Raw genomic sequence first — 19,582 nt, forward strand, 5'->3', positions numbered from 1 at the left:
GTGGCTTTGCTTGGAATTCCATTTAGGGGGATTTTCAGGGAAGAGGGAGCCGATAGTTCCAGGGGTTACTTAGAAACTGTGCCCTCATTTGTCATCAGAATAAGAAAACATGTTTAGGATGGAGTATTAGGATGTGGTCCCAAGCACAGCTACTTTATGCGCCTGAAATACTCAGAAGCACATTCCAAATAATGCAGTGAAGCCTTATTTCCAACTGACAGCGCAAGCCCATGTGAGTCTACTCAGAAGAAAGTCTCACTCACTTCAATGGGACTTACTCCCAGGGAAAGGTATACAAGATTGCAGCCTATGTATGTTTTGGATTAATAAACCCTTGAAAAGAAAGGCATCCCCATTTGTGAAATTTTTTTGGGTGGGGGGGGCTTGCTTGAAAACATTTCAGAAACACCAAGTTTGAAGTTATACAGGACACCTGCAATATTCCCAGAGTTTTGTGGACAAAATTAACAAATGGGCCTTGGAGGTGAACAGGACCATTAACAGCGAGATGCAAATCTATCTCAGCAGAGCTGTTAATGCTTTTATAGATCAGACTTTGGGCATTGCTGGACGGGAGATATAAAATGTGTCTAGGGGAAGAAAACACAGCATCTGTCTTCGCTGACTCGACCAGCCGTCTGCTGTTCATTACCATTCCTCAGTGGAAACAGTTAATGATAAAAGGCATGACCTTGGGCGATTCTCTAATCAAATCAAAGGCAATGCTTAAAAAAGTCGAACTAGCCAATTCAAAGAGATTTGGCCATGCTTGTTCTTTGGGAAACGAAGGGTGACCGAATTTGACTGGCAACAAAATTCTGCACATGTCTGGCAGATGTTTTGCATGCATACCTACCCCACTCTTAGAACACCTGAAGAAGTCTACCACCAAAACATGAACTTGCATAGTCCGTTCTTCACACAGGGTTTCGAATCCACATGGAAGGAGAAGGCCCAGTCATGCGGGGTGGGAGTGCCCTCCAATCTCCACCCTCCCATGCTGGGCTACACCCCCTTGGCCTTAAAAGCCATTCTCTGCCCTTCTGGGGTCTCTTTTCAGAAACGTGGGAATTGCAAAAAAGGGAACTAGTGACACATAACTCCAGGCAAGCAGAAGAAGCTTATGCTGATTTGGCAGATTTTGAATTCAGAGCCTCTGTTCTTTAAAATATGTGTGTTGTCTTCAGAGTCTTAGCACTGTAAATGAACTTTTTACTGGACTCCTCCCAAAGGAAGCAAATTTGAATTTATATTCCTCAAATTATTAGAGGTATATAACTGGACTTCGTCTTGTTTTGGCTAGCCAATTTGAGTTAGATTATGATTCTGTTACTACATTCATCTGGACTGAAAGAGTTGTGTTACAATAGACATGTTTAGATTTGCACAGAACACTTCTTGACTAAAGTACAGTCCTGTGCATCCTGCAAGCTTGCTATCCCATTCAATCAGTGGTTTTTGTCAAAGATACCATTGTATTGGAATCATTGTGGGTCTTATCAAAAGCATTGGGTTCAATTAATTCACTTTAAATTTCATTTATTTCATTTCTAGGGCTGTTCACGGACACCCCTCCCCGATCCGCTTCATGGCTCGATCTGGAAAATCCGGATCAGGCCCGATCCTCTTTGGGCCAATCCGCCTGTTCCCCGCTCCGCTCTGCAGAGTGAGATCCAGCTTCGCTGCTGGCACAAGATGGCCGGCACCGGCACCAGGTAAGCCACCCTCCACCCCCTTACCTGTGTCCATCATTGTGGGCTTCAATTGAGGCCCCGGCTTGAAGCTGGAAGAGGCCTCGGCCTTCACTTCCGGCTTCAACCGGGGCCTTAATTGAAGCCCGTGATGGACGCAGATAAGCCTCCCTCCTCCCTGCCCCCTTACCTGGCTCCACCGCCGTCGCCACAGGGACTGCGGCGGCAGTGCCAGATGAGTCCCCCTCACCCCCACTTACCTGCATCCGGAGCTCCAGACTGAGGCGATCCTCTTCGCCTCAATCCGCAGCCCCCTTGACTCTCTTAGCCTCTGCCTTTTCCGGAGGCGAATCAGGCTGCCTCACTACTGCTTCTCTAAACCGAAGAGAAGCAGAGCACAGCCCTATTCATTTCTATACCCCCTCCCATACCTAAAGCTCTTTGGGTGGTTCATATTTTTTTAAAAAAATACACACCATTAAAATACATTATGTAAAGTATAATCCATCCACATAATGAAAACAGATAGCACATACAACAACATATATCTAAAACAATTTAAAACCATCAGCCTGAGACAATCCAGGACTTCATCAAATGGCCATATCCACCTCACGACAATCATTGTTTAGAGCAAGGACTAACAATTACACACATGAAGGGAAGCTGTGTGACAAATGGCATAGTAGTAGTAAATCCTTTGTCAGATACTTACCAGTTGTACGGAAGCTTTCCATCTCTCTCCAATGAAGCAAAATTCACAAAAGTTCCAGCTCCACATTCCCTGGGTTGAGGAAAACCTCAAGTTATTATTCATAGCTATAAAGATTTTTCACACACACACACACACACACACACACACACACACTCATTCTCTTTCTCTTGGCAGAAGGAACTAACGCAGTACTAGTCACCGGAAGCTTGAACAAAATTTATCAAGCCACCTTCCTGTTCTGTTACAATGTGGAGACCAGAGGTAGGAACCTAGGAAGTGCCCTGATGCTGCATCAGACCGAGAGTCCATCTAGTCCAGCACTCTGTTCACACAGTGGCCAACCAGCTGTCAACCAGGGACCCACAACAGCACCCTCCCACCCATGTTCCCCAGCAACTGGTGTATATAGGCTTTCTGACCTGGATACTGGAAGTAGCAAATAGGCCACCAACCCCTTTTAAAGCCATCCAAATTGGTGGTCATTATTACATCTTGTGGTAGCGAATTCCATAGTTTAACTATGTGCTGTATGAAGAAGTCCTTCCTTTTATCTGTCCTGAATCTCCCACCAATCAGCTTCATGGGATGAGCCCGGGTTGTCGTATTATGGGAGAGGGAGAAAAATGCCTCCCTATCTACATTCTCCACACCATGCATAATTTTGTACAACTCTATCATGCCTCCCTTTAGCCTCCTTTTCCACCCAAAACTAAATAATCCCATAGAGGAGATGCTCCAGCCCCTTGATCAAGGGGGAAACCAGGGTTTTATTTTATTTTTAAAAAAGTGGAAGAGATGAAGCTGAAGGGGTGAAGCCAAAGAGACCCCAAAGATAATCAGTTGTCCGAATGCCGACGAAAACCTAGAGCCAATACTGCACCTTCCACATTTGGGGTATGTGGTTGGCGTGGGGTGGGTGGGATCTAAGACCATTAAGTCCAGAGTCTAAAATGACCTAACTGGACCACTGCCATGTACATACAGCATAGTCCCTTGCTGGATAGAGGAGACGGTCATTGAGAACATCCCTAGACACTTATTATGCTTGATTTCAGAAGGTTTTGAAATAGGATTGATTGATTGGATTTGTAACCTGTCTTTCCACCAAGAAAATTGTGCTCAGTGAAGGTAACAATCATAGGAACTTTAAGAAAGAAATTGCTTGGGAGATGTGGTTTTTAACATTACACACTCGCTCACCCGAATTGAGAAAGATTTAGACTGGGAAAATTCCACCCCCCTCCACTCAGCGCTGCAGTCCTCATCCACCCCCCGTCCCCCATAGCCACCACTATGGCTGTTTTTAAAGAGCAATTTTAAAGAGAAGATTTGATTACAGCTTTTAGTTACTAGTGAATATTTTTCTGCCATTCTTTAACTTCTGCATTTCTACCACTTAGTGAATGAGATCACGAACGAGAGAGAGAGAGAGAGAGAGAGAGAGAGAGAGAGAGTATTCATTGCCAGAGCTGCAGCTATAAATAAGAGCAAAGCATACATAATCCGATTTAAAAGGAGTCTCCAACTCCGAGTGTGTATGTTTCACCTGGAAATTGTAATGTACATCAAATACACACTAGTTAATAAAATGCCATATCTGAAGGGGAACTAATTAATACCCTTTCCTCCCCCCACCCCCAAAGGGATGCTTTGAAATGTAATCACATACTTTTTCAACCTTGAAAGAAAAGAGAGAGAAAATATTTTTGATGCACAGTGTGCTTTGGGACTCCAAGGGAATAAAATCTCCTAATCTGGCATTTACAGTGGGGGTGGGCAACTCTGGAAGGTCCAGGGGGCATTTTCACACACACACACACACACACACACACACACACACACACACACACACGAGACTACAGGCCACATTCAACAGGGCGACCTGAAAATAAAATGAATAATTTTAAAGTGGGAGGGAATGGCATCTGAGCTACTACAAAGCCCCCAAAGGGTCAAATTTAGCTGATTTGCAAACTACATTTAACATTTTTGGTGCTTTATAGCAGATATACATGACAAGTTTGTTTATTTAAAAAAATAAAAATAAAAAATATTCCAGTCGAGCTGGAATTGCAGGGCGGCTGAGCACACAGGGGGCTGCACTGCCAGCCACATGCTGCCTACCCCTGATTCGAAGGATGCCTGAAGTTGGCAGATGTCTGCAGGATCAGGGATTGCTTGAGCTGGACAACCCACATGGGGTCATGCCTCAGCGGCAGGGACAATCAAACATACGAGTTTGTTGGGGTGGCGGGTGTGTGTGTGTGTGTGTGTGTGCAGATGGTCAACTGCTCATTTCATTTAATGTATGAATGAAGGAATCACTACCTATCATTGAGACCAACCTACTGAGGATAGCAGCTGGTTTAAAACTGGTAGAGGTCGATTCTTCCTCTTTCCCATCTTTAAGCCAGCTCTTCTACTACTTTGCCAACTTTGAATCAGCTGTTCTACCCCTTTGCCAACTTAAAACAGATATTCTACCCTTTTGCCAGTTTAAACTTGGCAGTCTAATAGTGTTCCTGCTTTAAACAATTGCTCTCTCGCTCTCTCGCTCACTCTCGCTCTCCTTTACAAATTCTTCCTGGCATCAGGAGACGTACCTGGCCATTTGTAGGTGTTTTCTCCGAAGTACAATGAGTGTCACAAGCAGCAGCCCAATCAGGAGAATGCTCAGAATGGCTAGGACAGAGATCACCACCACGTTGGGATTCATCTCGGTAACTGCAGATGCAAGCAAAGGATCCTCGTTAATGAAAGCACAAGAAAACAGTGTTGAGATCTTGGTTTGGCCTGGTCACGGTCCAGTGGACTCACAGCGTGGCTGTAATATGAACTATTGCTACATTTGATACCAATTAGTCACCTCCTAAGAAATAAGCGTTGCAGCCCCTGTATGGAGAAGGTGTCTCATGGAATCATTATTGGTGGGCTTCAAGTGAGATAACTCTAACTCTTAGGCCATTTCTACATCTGCCTTTTTCCTCGGGACATCCTTGGATCATTCCTGTGCATCCTAATGACGCACAGGAGATCCCAGGAGCAGGCAGGGACAATCCCTCCATTTTCCTGGGATAACCCTTAGGTGTAGAAAGGGCCCTGGTCCCACTGACGTAGTGGAAGTTATCACTTCAATATGCTTAGGGTCACAATCCAAGTAATACTCCTTTTGGATCAGCTCTCTCCCTATTGCCTAGTCCCTTCTCACGTTTTCCTAAAATACACTCCAAATATGCTCAAAAAGGGAATGTTCTTTTATAATGTCTGGGGTTAACAACTGGCCTGTAGCGCTTATTTTACTTGGCCAGGAATTTCTGTAGGTCAGAGATTTCTGTAGGCCAGAAATGGCTTCAAGGTATTTTGATACCCGAGACAGAAAACACAAATCATGCCTTTCCCTTCTTGCTGGTATTCAAAATGTAGTAATAAACTAAATCGACAATTTCTTGCCCTAATAGTACCCCCGCCCCTATGGCCATAGCTAGATCAGGCCTATATCCCGGGATCGTCCCGGGATCATCCCTGTTCATCCAAATGACACACAGGGGATCCCGGGAGCAGGCAGGGATGACCCCTCCATTTGCCCGGGATAATCCTTAGGTCTAGCTAAGGCCTATGTTGGGATGTTTTGCCCTGACTTAGAATTCCCTGGTTAGGGATACTTAACTTGCCCCTTCTTTAATGTCCTTTTGCCATCTTGCAAAGACTTATTCCTCCTCTCCCTCCTCCTCCTCCTATTATTATTATTATTATGACAGACATTTGTCTTATCCAATTGTTGGGTTTACACACACACACACACACACACAAGCATACAATCCCTGGAGGTTTGCAACAACAACAGCACAACAACAACAACAAACAACATAGCTCCCATCCTTGTCTTTTAATTGCCTGCCTTCTTTACAGATCTTTCCTGTTTTCTTGTTTGAGATTCTTGTTGTAAGCCCACTTGAGCCTTTTAAAACAGAATCGCAGGATTCAAATGTTTTAATTAATAAATTAATTAGCTAACCAACAGAATGGCAAGCTCTGCTTCAGGGTTTCTTAATATTGTATTTATTATTTAAAGGTATTTTTATCCTGCTTTTCCATTCAGGGCTGGGTCCAGAGTGACCCTATGGGCTTATGTCAGTGGGCCTACCTGGTGAGCTTCCCTGGCAGTGGCACCAGTAGGGGGCCACTGGATTCGGATGCAGTCATCATTTAAAATTTCCCACCATCCCCTGACATACTGTCACTCGGGGGCATTTTTGGAAACTGAAATGGCAAGAACCAAGAACCAGCCAGCTGGCACAAAAACTTATTTAAAGTGGGGCCCAGGGCAGACCTCGATTGTGACGCAGTGCCAGCCTCAAGGGGAGGCATGGTTGGGTCCTTTCAGAGGCCCCACATCCCAGTAGGGCCCCCATTAATAACAGCTCCTTGGCTTTGCTCCTGCCCTTTACCACTGCATGAGCCCCGTGTGGCGCAGAGTGGTAAAGCAGCAGTTCCTGCAGCTGAAACTCTCCCCACGGGCCTGAGTTCGATCCCAGCGGAAGCTGGTTTCAGGCAGCCGGCTCAGGTCAACTCAGCCTTCCATCCTCCCGAGGTCGGTAAAAGGAGTACCCAGTTAGCTGGGGGAAAGGTAATAACGGCCAGGGAAGGCAACAGCAAACCACCCCGCTATAAGGCTTGACAAGAAAATGTCAGTGAAAGCTGGCGTCCCTCCAAGAGTCAGTAATGACTCAGTGCTTGCACGAGAGGTTCCTTTCCCCTTTCCTTTTACCACTGCAGCCTGCCTCTCACCCAAATAACAGTGGTGGGGGAGGAGGAGGAGGAGGAGCTGAAGAGCTGCTTGCTCACATTATAAATAGGGTTCTGTTCAAAAATGTACTTCCCTAACAGCCATTCCCTACCCACTTTAACGTGGTGTCTGTGGTTCTTTCGGTGTTTAGTTACCATGTTATACCACACAGGAAACTACAGTGCAATTTAGAAATACGAAGTTAAAGGATTAAGTCACTCTTTAAAATCAGGAAGGAGAAAAGCCAGAATGGTTGCTTTGGAAAGGAACTGAAAGTAGGGAAAGGGGGAGAGATTTTTTTCACTTCACCTTTTAATTTGAAGTTACCTAGTGTTGCACTTTGGAGCCACTATGCAAATTGAAACTCAGGTATCCTTCGGAATTTGCACTTCTCCAAATTTTTCAGTGGCATTCTCCCATCAGAAACGTGTATAAATACGAGGGGAAATCACATTAAAATTCATTGTGCTAGGAAAATCGCTTGCCAAAAAATGTGCATATTAGATAAAAATGCCTGTATTGGGGAAAGTGGGCACATACAAAAATTCTCGACAGATTGAACAGTTGGGGACAAATTGAACTCAAGGTTGGAAAAATGAGAAACTGGGAGAAACCGAAAGGGACAGATGCGCCCATCACTAACGAAGAGGCAAACTGGAGAGACGGAGAGGAATTCCGCTCACCCATGGTGGAGACAGCAATGAAGGTTGGGATGCTGGGACTGTCGTGGCTGAAGCTGGTGACACTGCAGTTGTAGGACGTGGCAGGCAGAAGACTGGAGATCGTCACTACATGTGAAGAAACTGTAACAGGTTCCTAAATGCATTGCGGGATAGGGGTGGGGAGGAAGAGCATGTTGTTAGGGACCTTTTGCTCATCCCCACATTGGAAATCCTGCACAGAATCTAAGATGGACGCTTTTAGCCTTTGGTGCATGCCAAGACGCGCATTCATTCACACTTACCTGCATTGTTATGGTGAGAGACATGGCATCTGCAGGCCTTCTGCCCATATTTATCCTGTCACTGCTTTTGTAATCTTCACAGTGTGGCAATAAATGTGGATTAAGCAGCCCCGCAAGATAAGGGCACAGCGAAGCAATGGGATGGCTGCTTCACCACATATCTACTGTGGTCTGAACCAGAGACAACCCACATCCTGGCTTATGTAAAAGATGCACAAATTGGCCTCTATATTCCAGAGCATCAAAAATGTACAAGCCGTGCCAACGGCTCTAAAAGGCTTGAATGTATGTGCTCAGGGTGGAGGTGGAGGAAAATGGTTGCCATTGCCTTCCCTATAGCATCTAGGGCATGTCTACACCAGCCCTAGATCCCGGCGTCATCCCTAGATCATTCAAATGATGCACTGGGGATCCCAATGGCAACCGGGGACAACCAGGGACTTTCCATTTCCCCAGGATATCTGGGACGTCGGAAAACCCGGTTTTTTTTCATGGGCCCAGGATCATCCCGAGGAGCCCAGGCCATGTGGCCACTGCTCCTGGGTCGCCCCTTCCTCCCCGCAAGTAGCGGGGCTCTTAAAATGGGCGCAGAGCTGCACATTTACTTTATTTCTATACTGCCCAATAGCCAAAACTGTCTGGTCACAAAAATTACAAACCATAATATAAAAACCTTAACATACAAAACGTAAAAAGAATTTAAATGTAAGAATTTACAATGTGATACTGAGACCTGATAATTTATTGTTATTTATTTATTTATTTATTTATTTACTACACTTATATACCGCTCCCATAGCCAGGGCTCTCTGGGCGGTTTACAGAAATTCTAAAATTGAGATAAAAACAAGTATACAAAATTTAAAATCCTAAAACACAGAACATACACACATAAAGCATTAAAAACCGTTAAAAAAAAAACTAAACATGTGGGTGATTAAGATGTGCCGCCATATGCCTGGGCAAAGAGGAAAGTCTTAACCTGGCGCCGGAAAGATAGCAGCGTTGGTGCCAGGCGAGCCTCATCAGGGAGATCATTCCACAGTCTGGAGGCCACCACCGAAAAGGCCCTGTCCCTCGTTGCCACACTCCGAGCCTCTGTCGGAGTAGGCACCCGGAGGAGGACCTTAGATGTTGAACATAGTGACCGGGTATATTCACATCGGGAGAGGCGTTCCATCAGGTATTGTGGTCCCAAGCCGTGTAAGGCTTTATAGGTCAAAACCAGCACCTTGAATTGGGCTCGGAAACATACAGGCAGCCAGTGCAAGCGGACCAGAGCAGGTGTTGTATGGTCAAACCTTCTGGTTTCCGAAATCAATCTGGCCGCTGCATTTTGCACGAGCTGCAGCTTCCGAACCATCTTCAAAGGCAGCCCTACGTAGAGTGCATTGCAGTAATCTAACTTGGAGGTTACCAGAGCATGGAAAACTGAAGCCAGGTTATCCCTGTCTAGATAGGGGCGTAGCTGGGCTACCAACCGGAGTTTGTAGAAGGCACTCCGTGCCACTGAGGTCACTTGAGCCTCAAGTGACAATGATGGATCTTTCCCCTCTGCAAGGGTGGGGGGCCTATTAAAATGGTCCGCCCCCGGAGGCTAATGGACTCCGATGGATTCCAGAGGGCTCTGGGGGATTTTCCTGCTGATATGGCCAGTGCTCCTGTCGAAGCCCAGGTCACTCTGTGGAATGCAGAGATGACTCGGGCGGTTGACACGATCGCGCCCAAGCGTCCTCTCCCTCTGAGCAGAGCCCGGTCAGCTCCTTGGTATACACCTGAGCTGAGGGCGATGCAGCAAGAGGGGAGACGGCTAGAACGCAGGTGGAGGAAGACTCGTGCTGGGTCTGATCGAACACGGGTTAGAGCTCACTATCGAGCCTACTCTGTGGCGGTGAGGGTGGCAAAGAGGCAGTTCTTTTCCACCACCATTGCGTCTTCTCAGTGTCGTCCGGCGGAGCTTTTCCGGGTGGTTCGCGGCCTGTTACACTCTGGGCCAGGGCGAGAGATGGTGGAACCCTCGGTAGCACGCTGTGACAAATTTGCACGGCACTTTGAAGATAAAGTCGCTCAGATTCGTCATGAATTGGACACCACACTTAATGCAGCTCCACTAGTAGAGGTGTTCAGAGCGCCGTCCGGTTCAGTTTTATTGGATGAGTTTCAGTTAGTGAGGCCCGAGGATGTGGACAAGGTGCTTGGCCAAGTCCGGTCGACCACCTGTGTGCTTGACCCTTGCCCCTCGTGGCTCATTACATCAAATAAGGAGGGGATCGCCGGCTGGGTCCAGGAGGTTGTAAATGCCTCCTTGAGAGAGGGAGTGGTGCCGGCCTCTTTAAAAGAGGCGGTAATTAGACCACTCCTGAAGAAGCCTAATCTGGACCCGGAGGATGTTAACAACTACAGGCCGGTGGCTAATATCCCTTTCCTGGGCAAGGTGCTTGAGCGGGTGGTTGCAGGACAACTCCAGGCACTCTTGAATGAAACGGATTATCTAGATCCATTTCAATCGGGCTTCAGGCCTGGTTTTGGAACGGAAACTGCCTTGGTCGCCCTGTGGGATGACCTCTGTCAGGAGAGAGACAGGGGGAGTGCGACCCTGTTGGTTCTCCTGGACCTCTCAGCGGCCTTCGATACCATCGACCATGGTATCCTTCTGGATAGGTTGTCTGAGCTGGGAGTTGGAGGTACTGCGTTGCAGTGGTTCCGCTCCTACTTGGATGGCCGATTCCAGAAGGTGGTGCTGGGGGATTATTGCTCTGTGCCGTGGCACCTAAGCCATGGGGTTCCACAGGGCTCTATCTTATCCCCATGCTGTTTAACATATACATGAAGCCGCTGGGGGAGGTTATCCGGAGATGTGGACTGAGGTGCCATCAATATGCGGATGATACCCAGCTCTACCTTTCCTTTTCATCAAACCCAGGTGAGGCAGTGGCTGTTCTGAACCAGTGCCTGGGCACGGTAATGGACTGGATGAGGGCTAATAAACTGAAACTCAATCCAGACAAGACGGAGGTACTGTTAGCGGGTGGTTCTTCTGTCCGGCGAGGTGATGTTTGCCCTGTCCTGGACGGGGTTGCACTCCCCCTAAAGGATCGGGTCCGTAGTTTGGGGGTGCTCTTCGATCCAGAACTGTCACTTGAGGCACAGGTGAACTCAGTGGCAAAGAGCACCTTTTATCAGCTCAGGCTGATATACCAGCTGCGCCCTTATCTGGACAGAGATAGCTTAGCTACAGTTATCCATGCTCTGATAACCTCTCGTTTGGATTACTGCAATGCGTTATACGTGGGGCTGCCTTTGAAAACGGTCCGGAAACTTCAACTGGTGCAAAACAGGGCAGCAAGGTTATTAACAGGGACTGGCCGGCGAGATCACATTACGCCAGTCCTTTTACAACTTCATTGGCTGCCAGTCCAGGTCCGGGCCCAATTCAAAGTGCTGGTATTAACATTTAAAGCCCTAAACGGTTTGGGGCAGGTTATCTGAAGGAACGCCTCCTCCCATATGTACCTACCCGGACCTTAAGATCATCTACAGGGGGCCTTCTCCATGAGCCCCTGCCAAAGGAAGTGAGGCAGGTGGCTACTAGGAGGAGGGCTTTCTCCGCTGTGGCACCCCGGTTGTGGAACAAGCTCCCCAGAGAGGTCCGCTTGGCGCCTACACTGTACTGTTTTCGTCGCCAGCTGAAGACCTTTTTATTCACTCAGTATTTTAACACTTAATTTTAACTTAAATTTAAATTTTACTGTTTTAACTCTGTATTTTAATCCTATATTAACTTTGCTGTGTGGTTTTATCCTGGTTGCGCTTTTTATACTGTATTTCGTAATTGTGTTTTAAACTGTTGGGTGTTTTACTGTGGTTTTAATTTTTGTGAACCGCCCAGAGAGCTTCGGCTATTGGGCGGTATAAAAATGTAATAATAATAAAAAAAGAACCCCCAAGCTACGAACCTGCTCCTTCAGGGTGAGTGCAATCCCATCCAGAACCGGTAGAACACCCCCCATCCTGTCACCGGAATCACCTACTAACAGCATCTCAGATATCTTACACAGCATCTTACACAGTTATCTATATAAGATAACTGACATTAAAATCCTATCATATGCTGTCAAATGCCTGGGAGCAGAGGGCGGTCTTAAACAGGCACTGAAAAGATGACAATGTTGGTGTCATGTGGACCTCAGTGGGGGAGATCATTCCACAGCCGGGGACTACTATGGAGAATTTACAGGTATATCCATACTGATATAAGTGCTCCATCAGGTATTAGGGTCCTGAGCCATGTAAGTCTTTATGGTCAAAACTACCACCCTGAATCTGGCTTGGAAATGTACAGGCAGCCAGTGTGAGTGAGCCCAAATCAATGCTATACCTTCCAACCTTTTTTTGCACAAGCTGCAGCTTTTGAACCACCTTCAAAGGCAGCCCCATGTACAGTACATTGCAGTAATCTAACTTGGAGGTTACTAGAGCATTCCTGTCCAGATAGGGGTGTAGCTGAGCTTCCAGTCAAAGCTGGTAAAAAGCTCTCTGTGCCACTGAGCACCAAGTGACAGTGATAGCACCAGGAGAACTCACAAGCTATCGACCTGTTCTGGTTAGTCGTATCTCTATTGAGCTTCAGTTTCTTAGTACTTATTAATTAATTATACTGCCCGATAGCCAAATTTCTCTGGGCAGTTCACAACAATTAACGCATCCAGTCCATTGTCTCAGCGGGACGCTGGCTTAGCACATTTGGATTTTATTTATTTATTACTCTATTCATATCCTGCCCTTCTACATGCATAATCTGAAAGCATTATTGTTTCCTGAGCATCATAAGAACATAAGAACAGCCTTGCTGCTGGATCAGACCAAGGGTCCATCTAGTCCAGCACCCTGTTCACACATTGGCCAGCCAGCTGTCAACCAGGAACCCACAAGCAGCATGTGAGTGCAACAGCACCTTCCTACCCATGTTCCCCAGCAATTGGTGTACATAGGTACAGTGGTGCAAGGTGTGTGAGCATCCAAGATGAACATGAGAAGAGAGAATAGGATGCCATAAACAAATTGATTGTGGAAAAGCCCGGCACATCGTCTTCTTGCTTTTTATTAGTCCTTCTTCAAGGGGCTGTAACAATACATATATAAAATACGAATGAAACAGGCTGTGCTTGCAATGTGCTTCTCTAATTGTTATTTAGTTAGTTCGTTAGTTCTGTGTTGTCTCATTCGTATTTTATCTATGAATTGCTACATCCTCTTGAAGAAAGCCTAATAAAAAGCAAGAGGCTGAAACGTGTCGGGCTTTTCTACAAAAAAAATGTTTATAGCATCTGGAAACTATTCGTTCTTTTTGTGTACGTTCGTAGAGTGCCTTTGATACTGGAAGCAGCATACAGCCATCAATACTAGTAGCCATTGGTAGCCTTATCAATGAATGGAGCATGAGCTGTACCATGTGATAGTTCTGAACGTGTAATTCAGCTCTTGGACTTCTGCCCACAGACTGGCATGACAGGAAAAAATCAATGGACAAGAGGATGAATCCGGATCAAGCCACAAGCATGAATCAATAGATATCTCACAATGGGCTCAGGCTTTCTGGCTTTGAAGCAGGTTTTGAAATAGCAACATGACTCATGTCAGCAAATGAAATTGCAAATGGCAAAGCCCAAGAGAAGTTATCCTAGACCTAGATGATGAAGCAAGAGCACATAGGAAAAGGAAATGACATCATTCTCTCTCTGAAAACAGAGAGCTCTTTTGTTTGAGCCTACGTCTCTAAGAGGGGTCAAGCAGTCCATGGACGAAAACCAGAAATTGTGCTCCAACAGGCCGGAAAGGTTGTGATGATGCATCAGCAAAGGGCAGCAATGCAATTGGTGACATCACATTTGTATGTTGTACTGATTGTCTGGATTATTTTCAGGTAAACTTCTGAAGCCATTTGCAATCGTAAGCAGTATTACGAAAAACAATAAAATTAAATAAAGCGACATTAGAAAACATCAGTTAAACCATAATAGAATCCAATGCAAAGAATTTAAAAATGGTTTCCATATCAGATTAGAATCAGCAGTCTCTGGCCTTAAACTAAGCCAAATGCTGAGATCCAGGATATCTTCAGAAGCCGTTTACACATCACCCCAAAAGAGAAAATGCATCATCAAAAAAGAGGACAAAAAAAAGGATATAAATTTGTATAGCATATGTATATGCTGGACTAGATGGACCCTCGGTCTGATCCTGCATGGCAATTCTTATGTTCTTAACTACCATTTAAAATTCTTGACTTAAAGAGGAGAAAATTGATTATTTATTTATTTATTTATTTATGTATTTATTTATTCAATTTCTATACCGCCCAGTTGCCGAAGCTCTCTGGGCGGTTCACAAAAATTAAAACCATGAAGAGCATAATAAAAGAACCAACAATTTAAAAACACAAATACAAAATACAATATAAAAGCACAACCAGGATAAAACCACACAGCAAAAATTGATATAGGTTTAATTTAATTGAGATTAAAACAGAAAAGTTTAAATTTAAGTTAAATTAGGTGTTAAAATACTGAGAAAATAAAAAGGTCTTCAGCTGGCGACGAAAGGAAAACAATGTAGGCACCAAGCGAACCTCTCTGGGGAGCTCGTTCCACAGCCGGGGTGCCACAGCAGAGAAAGCCCTCCTCCTAGTAGCCACCTGCCTCACTTCCTTCAGCAGGGGTTCACGGAGAAGGACCCCTGTGGATGATCTTAAGGTCTGAGCAGGCACATATGGGAGGAGGTGTTCCTTCAAATAAACTGGCCCCAAGCCGTTTAGGGCTTTGAATGTTAATACCAGCACTTTGAATCAGGCCTGGACCTGGACTGGCAGCCAATGAAGTTGTAGAAGGACTGGCGTGATATGATCTCGTCGGCCAGTCCCTGTTAGTAGGCGGGCTGCCCTGTTTTGTACCAGTTGAAGTTTCCGGACCATTTTCAAAGGCAGCCCCACGTATAACGCAAATTTAAACAGAGAGAAATATTTAAACAGGGAGAAACCAGATCCCCAAATCTCAACCAACAAGATTAGATTTAGCTGGGGGTGATCCAGAACTGGTAAAAGAGCAAACACATACCTGGATCTTTGGGTCTTGGCCCAAGCCAGCCTGCTGGCAGAAGACTTCAAAAAAATCAGCTACTCCTTCTTCCACCCAGAGGAGAGTCACGGAGGTCTGGGTCTTGTTCACAGCAAAGAGCGATCTTGGAGGAGCTGGGTCTGGGGACAGGAGGAAAACCCTTTTAACTGGGTCTTGTGACTCCTCAAGGTCCGACAGGAAAGTGTGGCAGAAGACAAAGTTGGTTGCAATACAAGATCCAACTCTCTATTAACCTCTTTAGTAAGCCCTACCAAGAAGTTTTCACTTTTGCCAAAGCTCGTTCTGCAATAAACAGGCAAGATTTAAAACAGGAAGATACTCTAGGCTAGCCGAACACTTTCCTTCTTGATTTGTAGTATTTAGTGATTTCTTCACTTCCTTTTTCAATAAAAATGTCTTAACTGTGGTTGTGTGTCAGGGTGGGTGGGAACTCGTTGGAATTTCCACACGTTTTCTTATATTTGCAGTTTATGTCAGGAAGGTTCTGCATTTACATTAAGAATCAGGGACACTCCCTAGGGTGCATAGGTAGAATCACACATTTCTCCTCACATGGTATTTGGCCCTAAAATTACTTTGAATCTGAGGTGGTCAAAGCCAGGTTTTATTATGTCATATTCATGAGAGGTCACTAAAAACAAATACTGCGTGTTCAAACACAAAGCAAAGCAAATTCAGCAATGAAGGATCATTTCCTAAGAACACATGCGTATCATTTTCAATGTGTACATTTGGAGCTGAAGTTCAGGTTATTTCTTCTCTCACATTGATATTTACGTCCCGCAGGACAGTACGTTTAAATGGGATTTCTGACAACCCATAGGTCAAAGCAAAATCACAGTGCTTGGACCTCTCCTATGTAATTCAGCCACTGGCCTGGCCTTTGACAACACTTCACGTGTTTCTGTCTTAAGTGTGGGGCCAGCACCAGGGTTTGGCATCATTGGGCATCTGCTGAGGTTCACATCCCAGTAGTGGGCTCCCTGTCAACCCCTGGAGCTCCCTGGCCCTGCTGTTCCTCCTGACTGCACCTTGTTCAAGCACCCCCTAAAACCAGGCACTGCTTGAGTGAACCTTTCCAGATCCACATGTGTCTCTCCAATTCCCCCACCCTCAATCTTTAATTTGCTTTATATAATTGTATCTAGGCCTACTTCTTGCTTTCCATCCTTCCAATTTTCCTCCATTTATATTTTGGAATGGGGCCTAGTCTTCTTCTGGTGTAGCCTCCTATCCTACTTCATTGAACAACTCCTCAACTTTCTCGCCCAGCAATTTGCAATACTTCTGAGGGCAGTGAAAACACCCACCCCAAAGATTGGATTAATCTTTGGAGGAGGGCAAAATTGAAGAACATTTATGGGTGGGAATCTTACCTCTGAAGACAAGATGGCCAAGATTTTTCCCTTTCCTTTCCCTTTAACAATTGGTGGCTTGGCTGCCCCGAGCAGCCCAGTGGGCATTCCCTTTGGATTTTGGGACAGAATGTTCCATAATGTAGCTTCATTCCCAGCAGTACTCTCAGGGAGGTGGGGGAGATGGCTCCTTTCATTCGAAGTGGAAAAGAGAACGCCGCTGTGGGCCATGAAACCACCACTTGAAGCAGCAGCAAACTATTTTTCCCTCATTAAAAACACAGGGAAGGGTGGGGGACAACTTTGGTTACCCAGGGCTGGCCCAAGACGTTTTGCTTCCTGAGGTAAAGAACAGGATGCCCCCCTCCCATTCCATGGCAAATGAATCTGATTTCAATACTGATAACAGGTGTTGAAACCCTCCACTGCTGGTGAAGGTGGGAGGCTAACTTAGGAGGTGCAGAGCAGGCCTTATAGCCCAGAGGTCTCTTCTCCAATATCTTGCTGCTGCCTCCCAGCATGTGCTGCCTGAGGTGAGTGGTTCATTCTGCCTAATGGCAGGGCCGGCCCTGTGGCTACAATGTCTTTAAAAGGTAAGCTTGAAAGTTCTTTGACTTCACCCATGAATATCCCCATAAAAGGTGGGGGAAAGGACATTTAAGCTTAATCTTTCCAGCTAGATCTCCAACCCTATCCAATACGTCTCCATTCACTTTCTTTTCTATCCAACTCACTTTACAATTTCTTCTCCAACACCACATTTTACACACCCCTCCGTCCTCTCTTTCTTTCTATTTTGCTCTTTCTCTCGCTCTCTGTACGTGTGTGTGTGTACTTATATCTTTTTCACAGGTAACTGTATTTCTTCTGTCAGTACCAGTCTTATAAAATGTTCATTTCCCCATACATGTTCTGTTGTTAAAAAAGAAACTGCTCTGAAGTTTCTATCCAATTATCTTACTTTCCAAATGTTTACATTGCTCAGTTTGCGTCTCATTGCAACATGAATGTTCTTGTCAATAATACCTTTGCTCATTCTCATTTAGTTTTAAGCTGAAAATATGAACTCATTGTATTTACTCTACTCTGCCGTTTTCCTTCCGTATCTGTCATTACTGCTACTTCAGCAAAACACAGTGATTTCCTTCCCATTTGCTGTAATGCTTGACTTTGCTACTTTTTCATTTTATTAATTGCATCCTTTATAAATACATGCAACACTACAGAGGCACATTGCACGCCCTTGACAGATGCCATTACAAATTGTAGCTCTATGTTTAATATAATTTACTTTAAATATTGCTTTCTGGGGTTTGCGTAATGATATATTATCATTCTGTCCTCATAAATCAGTTATTAAAGCGCTTCCAGATGCAGGGCTCCTAGCATTACCAATCAAAACGCATCACACAGCTATTCCATTTTATCCTACTGAACAGATTTTCTTTCCTGGTAAGAAAAAAGATGGAAGAAGTGGTGGGAAAACATGGGAGGGTTTACAAGATGAAAATGACATTGTCATTTTCTTGTAAAATTCTGCAATTGAGGCAGAGCAATTGCACCATAAAAGTCTTGTCTGGAAGCATCATTGCTTACTGAAATATTCCCAGCAAAGACTGTCCAGCTGTTTTTTGTTTCTGTTTTCAAATTTAAAAAATTAAGGGTACAATCCTTTGCATGTTCAGACAGAAAAAAATATCTTACAACTCCCAGCATTTCCTAGCTGGCTGTGGAATGCTAGGAGCGCTAGAACATTTTTTCTATCTAAACATGCATAGAATTGTGCCCTTAATGCCCTTTCCAATTTCTAGTGTTTTTCCTAGTAATATCTGAATCGCCAGGATGGCTTCCCTTGTTCCCCATTCATTCTTAAAAGCAAATTGATCCTCACTTACTTGTTTATGTAGTTCATCTTTAATTTAGATAGCAATCCTATGCACACCTACCTGGACGTAAGCCTCACTGAACTGAATGGGTACACATGTATAAGATTGTATGGCTAATCAGCTTTGTTAGGTAGTCACCCTGTTCAGATGACATGCTAAGCCACGGCAGTTAAGCATTTTGAGCTAAACATTATGCCTTTGCATCTCATGTGAACCATTCCTAACCATGGTGGTTTCATTACCATGGTTTAAACATACTCACTAACCATTTGTCGCAAAAGGGTTCGCTGCCTAACCATGGCTTAGCATGTCGTCTGAACAGGCCCAATAGGTACCTATTTATTTATTTTAAAAAGAAATACAATAACCAGTGGCTCCTAAGAGAATGGAAGGAAAGTTTCCGGTCTCCACCCCCTGGTCCTATAGCGACCTGCTTCCTTCTAAAAGCCTCTCTGGCTATCTAGTGACCTTTCTGAAGGAATGTGTGATGGTGCACAGAGGACTGCTAGGGAAGGAGGTGGGTTCACCCCAAAATGGGCAGAGGCTGCACCCAATCTTGGACAATCCCCCCTCCCCCATCAGCCTGCTGCACATCTATTGTTAGGGAGGGACCCCCCCTGACCCTCCATGGAAGTTTTATGGGAGTGTAAGTGGCTCTGGGGTGGAGGAGGGGACGGGTAATTTTTCTTACGTGAACTTTCTTCTATTTATCTTAGGATCCAAGCTAGTGTGCCTCTATCTAATCCAACATTGCCTTTCCATTTTTATTAATGAATGTAACATGACACCACATGATCTGTACCATAAAAAGTATAATATGCTTTCAATGGAAGCTAGTGTGGTGTAGTGACTAGAGTGTTGGACTGGGACTCAGGAGATCTGGGTTCTAGTCCCCACTTGGCCATGAAACTCACTGGGTGATTTTGGGCCAGTTATTGACTCTTAGGCCATTGCTAGATGAGGGTTTAGCCCAGGCTGCTACCCGGGCTCACCCCTGTGTGTCCAGATGACGCACAGGGGATCCCGAGGTCAGCACGGGCTAAACCCTCCCT

At 45.2% G+C, this 19,582-nt stretch overlaps 1 protein-coding gene across 1 annotated transcript in view; it reads right to left on the reverse strand.

Moving 5' to 3' along the window:
- The window catches only part of PTPRO (protein tyrosine phosphatase receptor type O), a 198,388-nt gene that overhangs the window by 30,438 nt on the left and 148,368 nt on the right, over positions 1–19,582 (reverse strand). Inside the window, exons 15-18 of the mRNA XM_063134522.1 lie at positions 15,269–15,408; positions 7,876–8,008; positions 5,010–5,130; positions 2,407–2,475 (exon numbers count right to left, since the gene is read on the reverse strand). Of these exons, the coding sequence (XP_062990592.1) occupies positions 2,407–2,475; positions 5,010–5,130; positions 7,876–8,008; positions 15,269–15,408 (463 nt within the window). The remainder of the gene's footprint in view (positions 1–2,406; positions 2,476–5,009; positions 5,131–7,875; positions 8,009–15,268; positions 15,409–19,582) is intronic.

Source organism: Elgaria multicarinata, chromosome 9 (genome assembly GCF_023053635.1).
Source record: "Elgaria multicarinata webbii isolate HBS135686 ecotype San Diego chromosome 9, rElgMul1.1.pri, whole genome shotgun sequence".
NCBI classification, from domain to species: domain Eukaryota; kingdom Metazoa; phylum Chordata; class Lepidosauria; order Squamata; family Anguidae; genus Elgaria; species Elgaria multicarinata.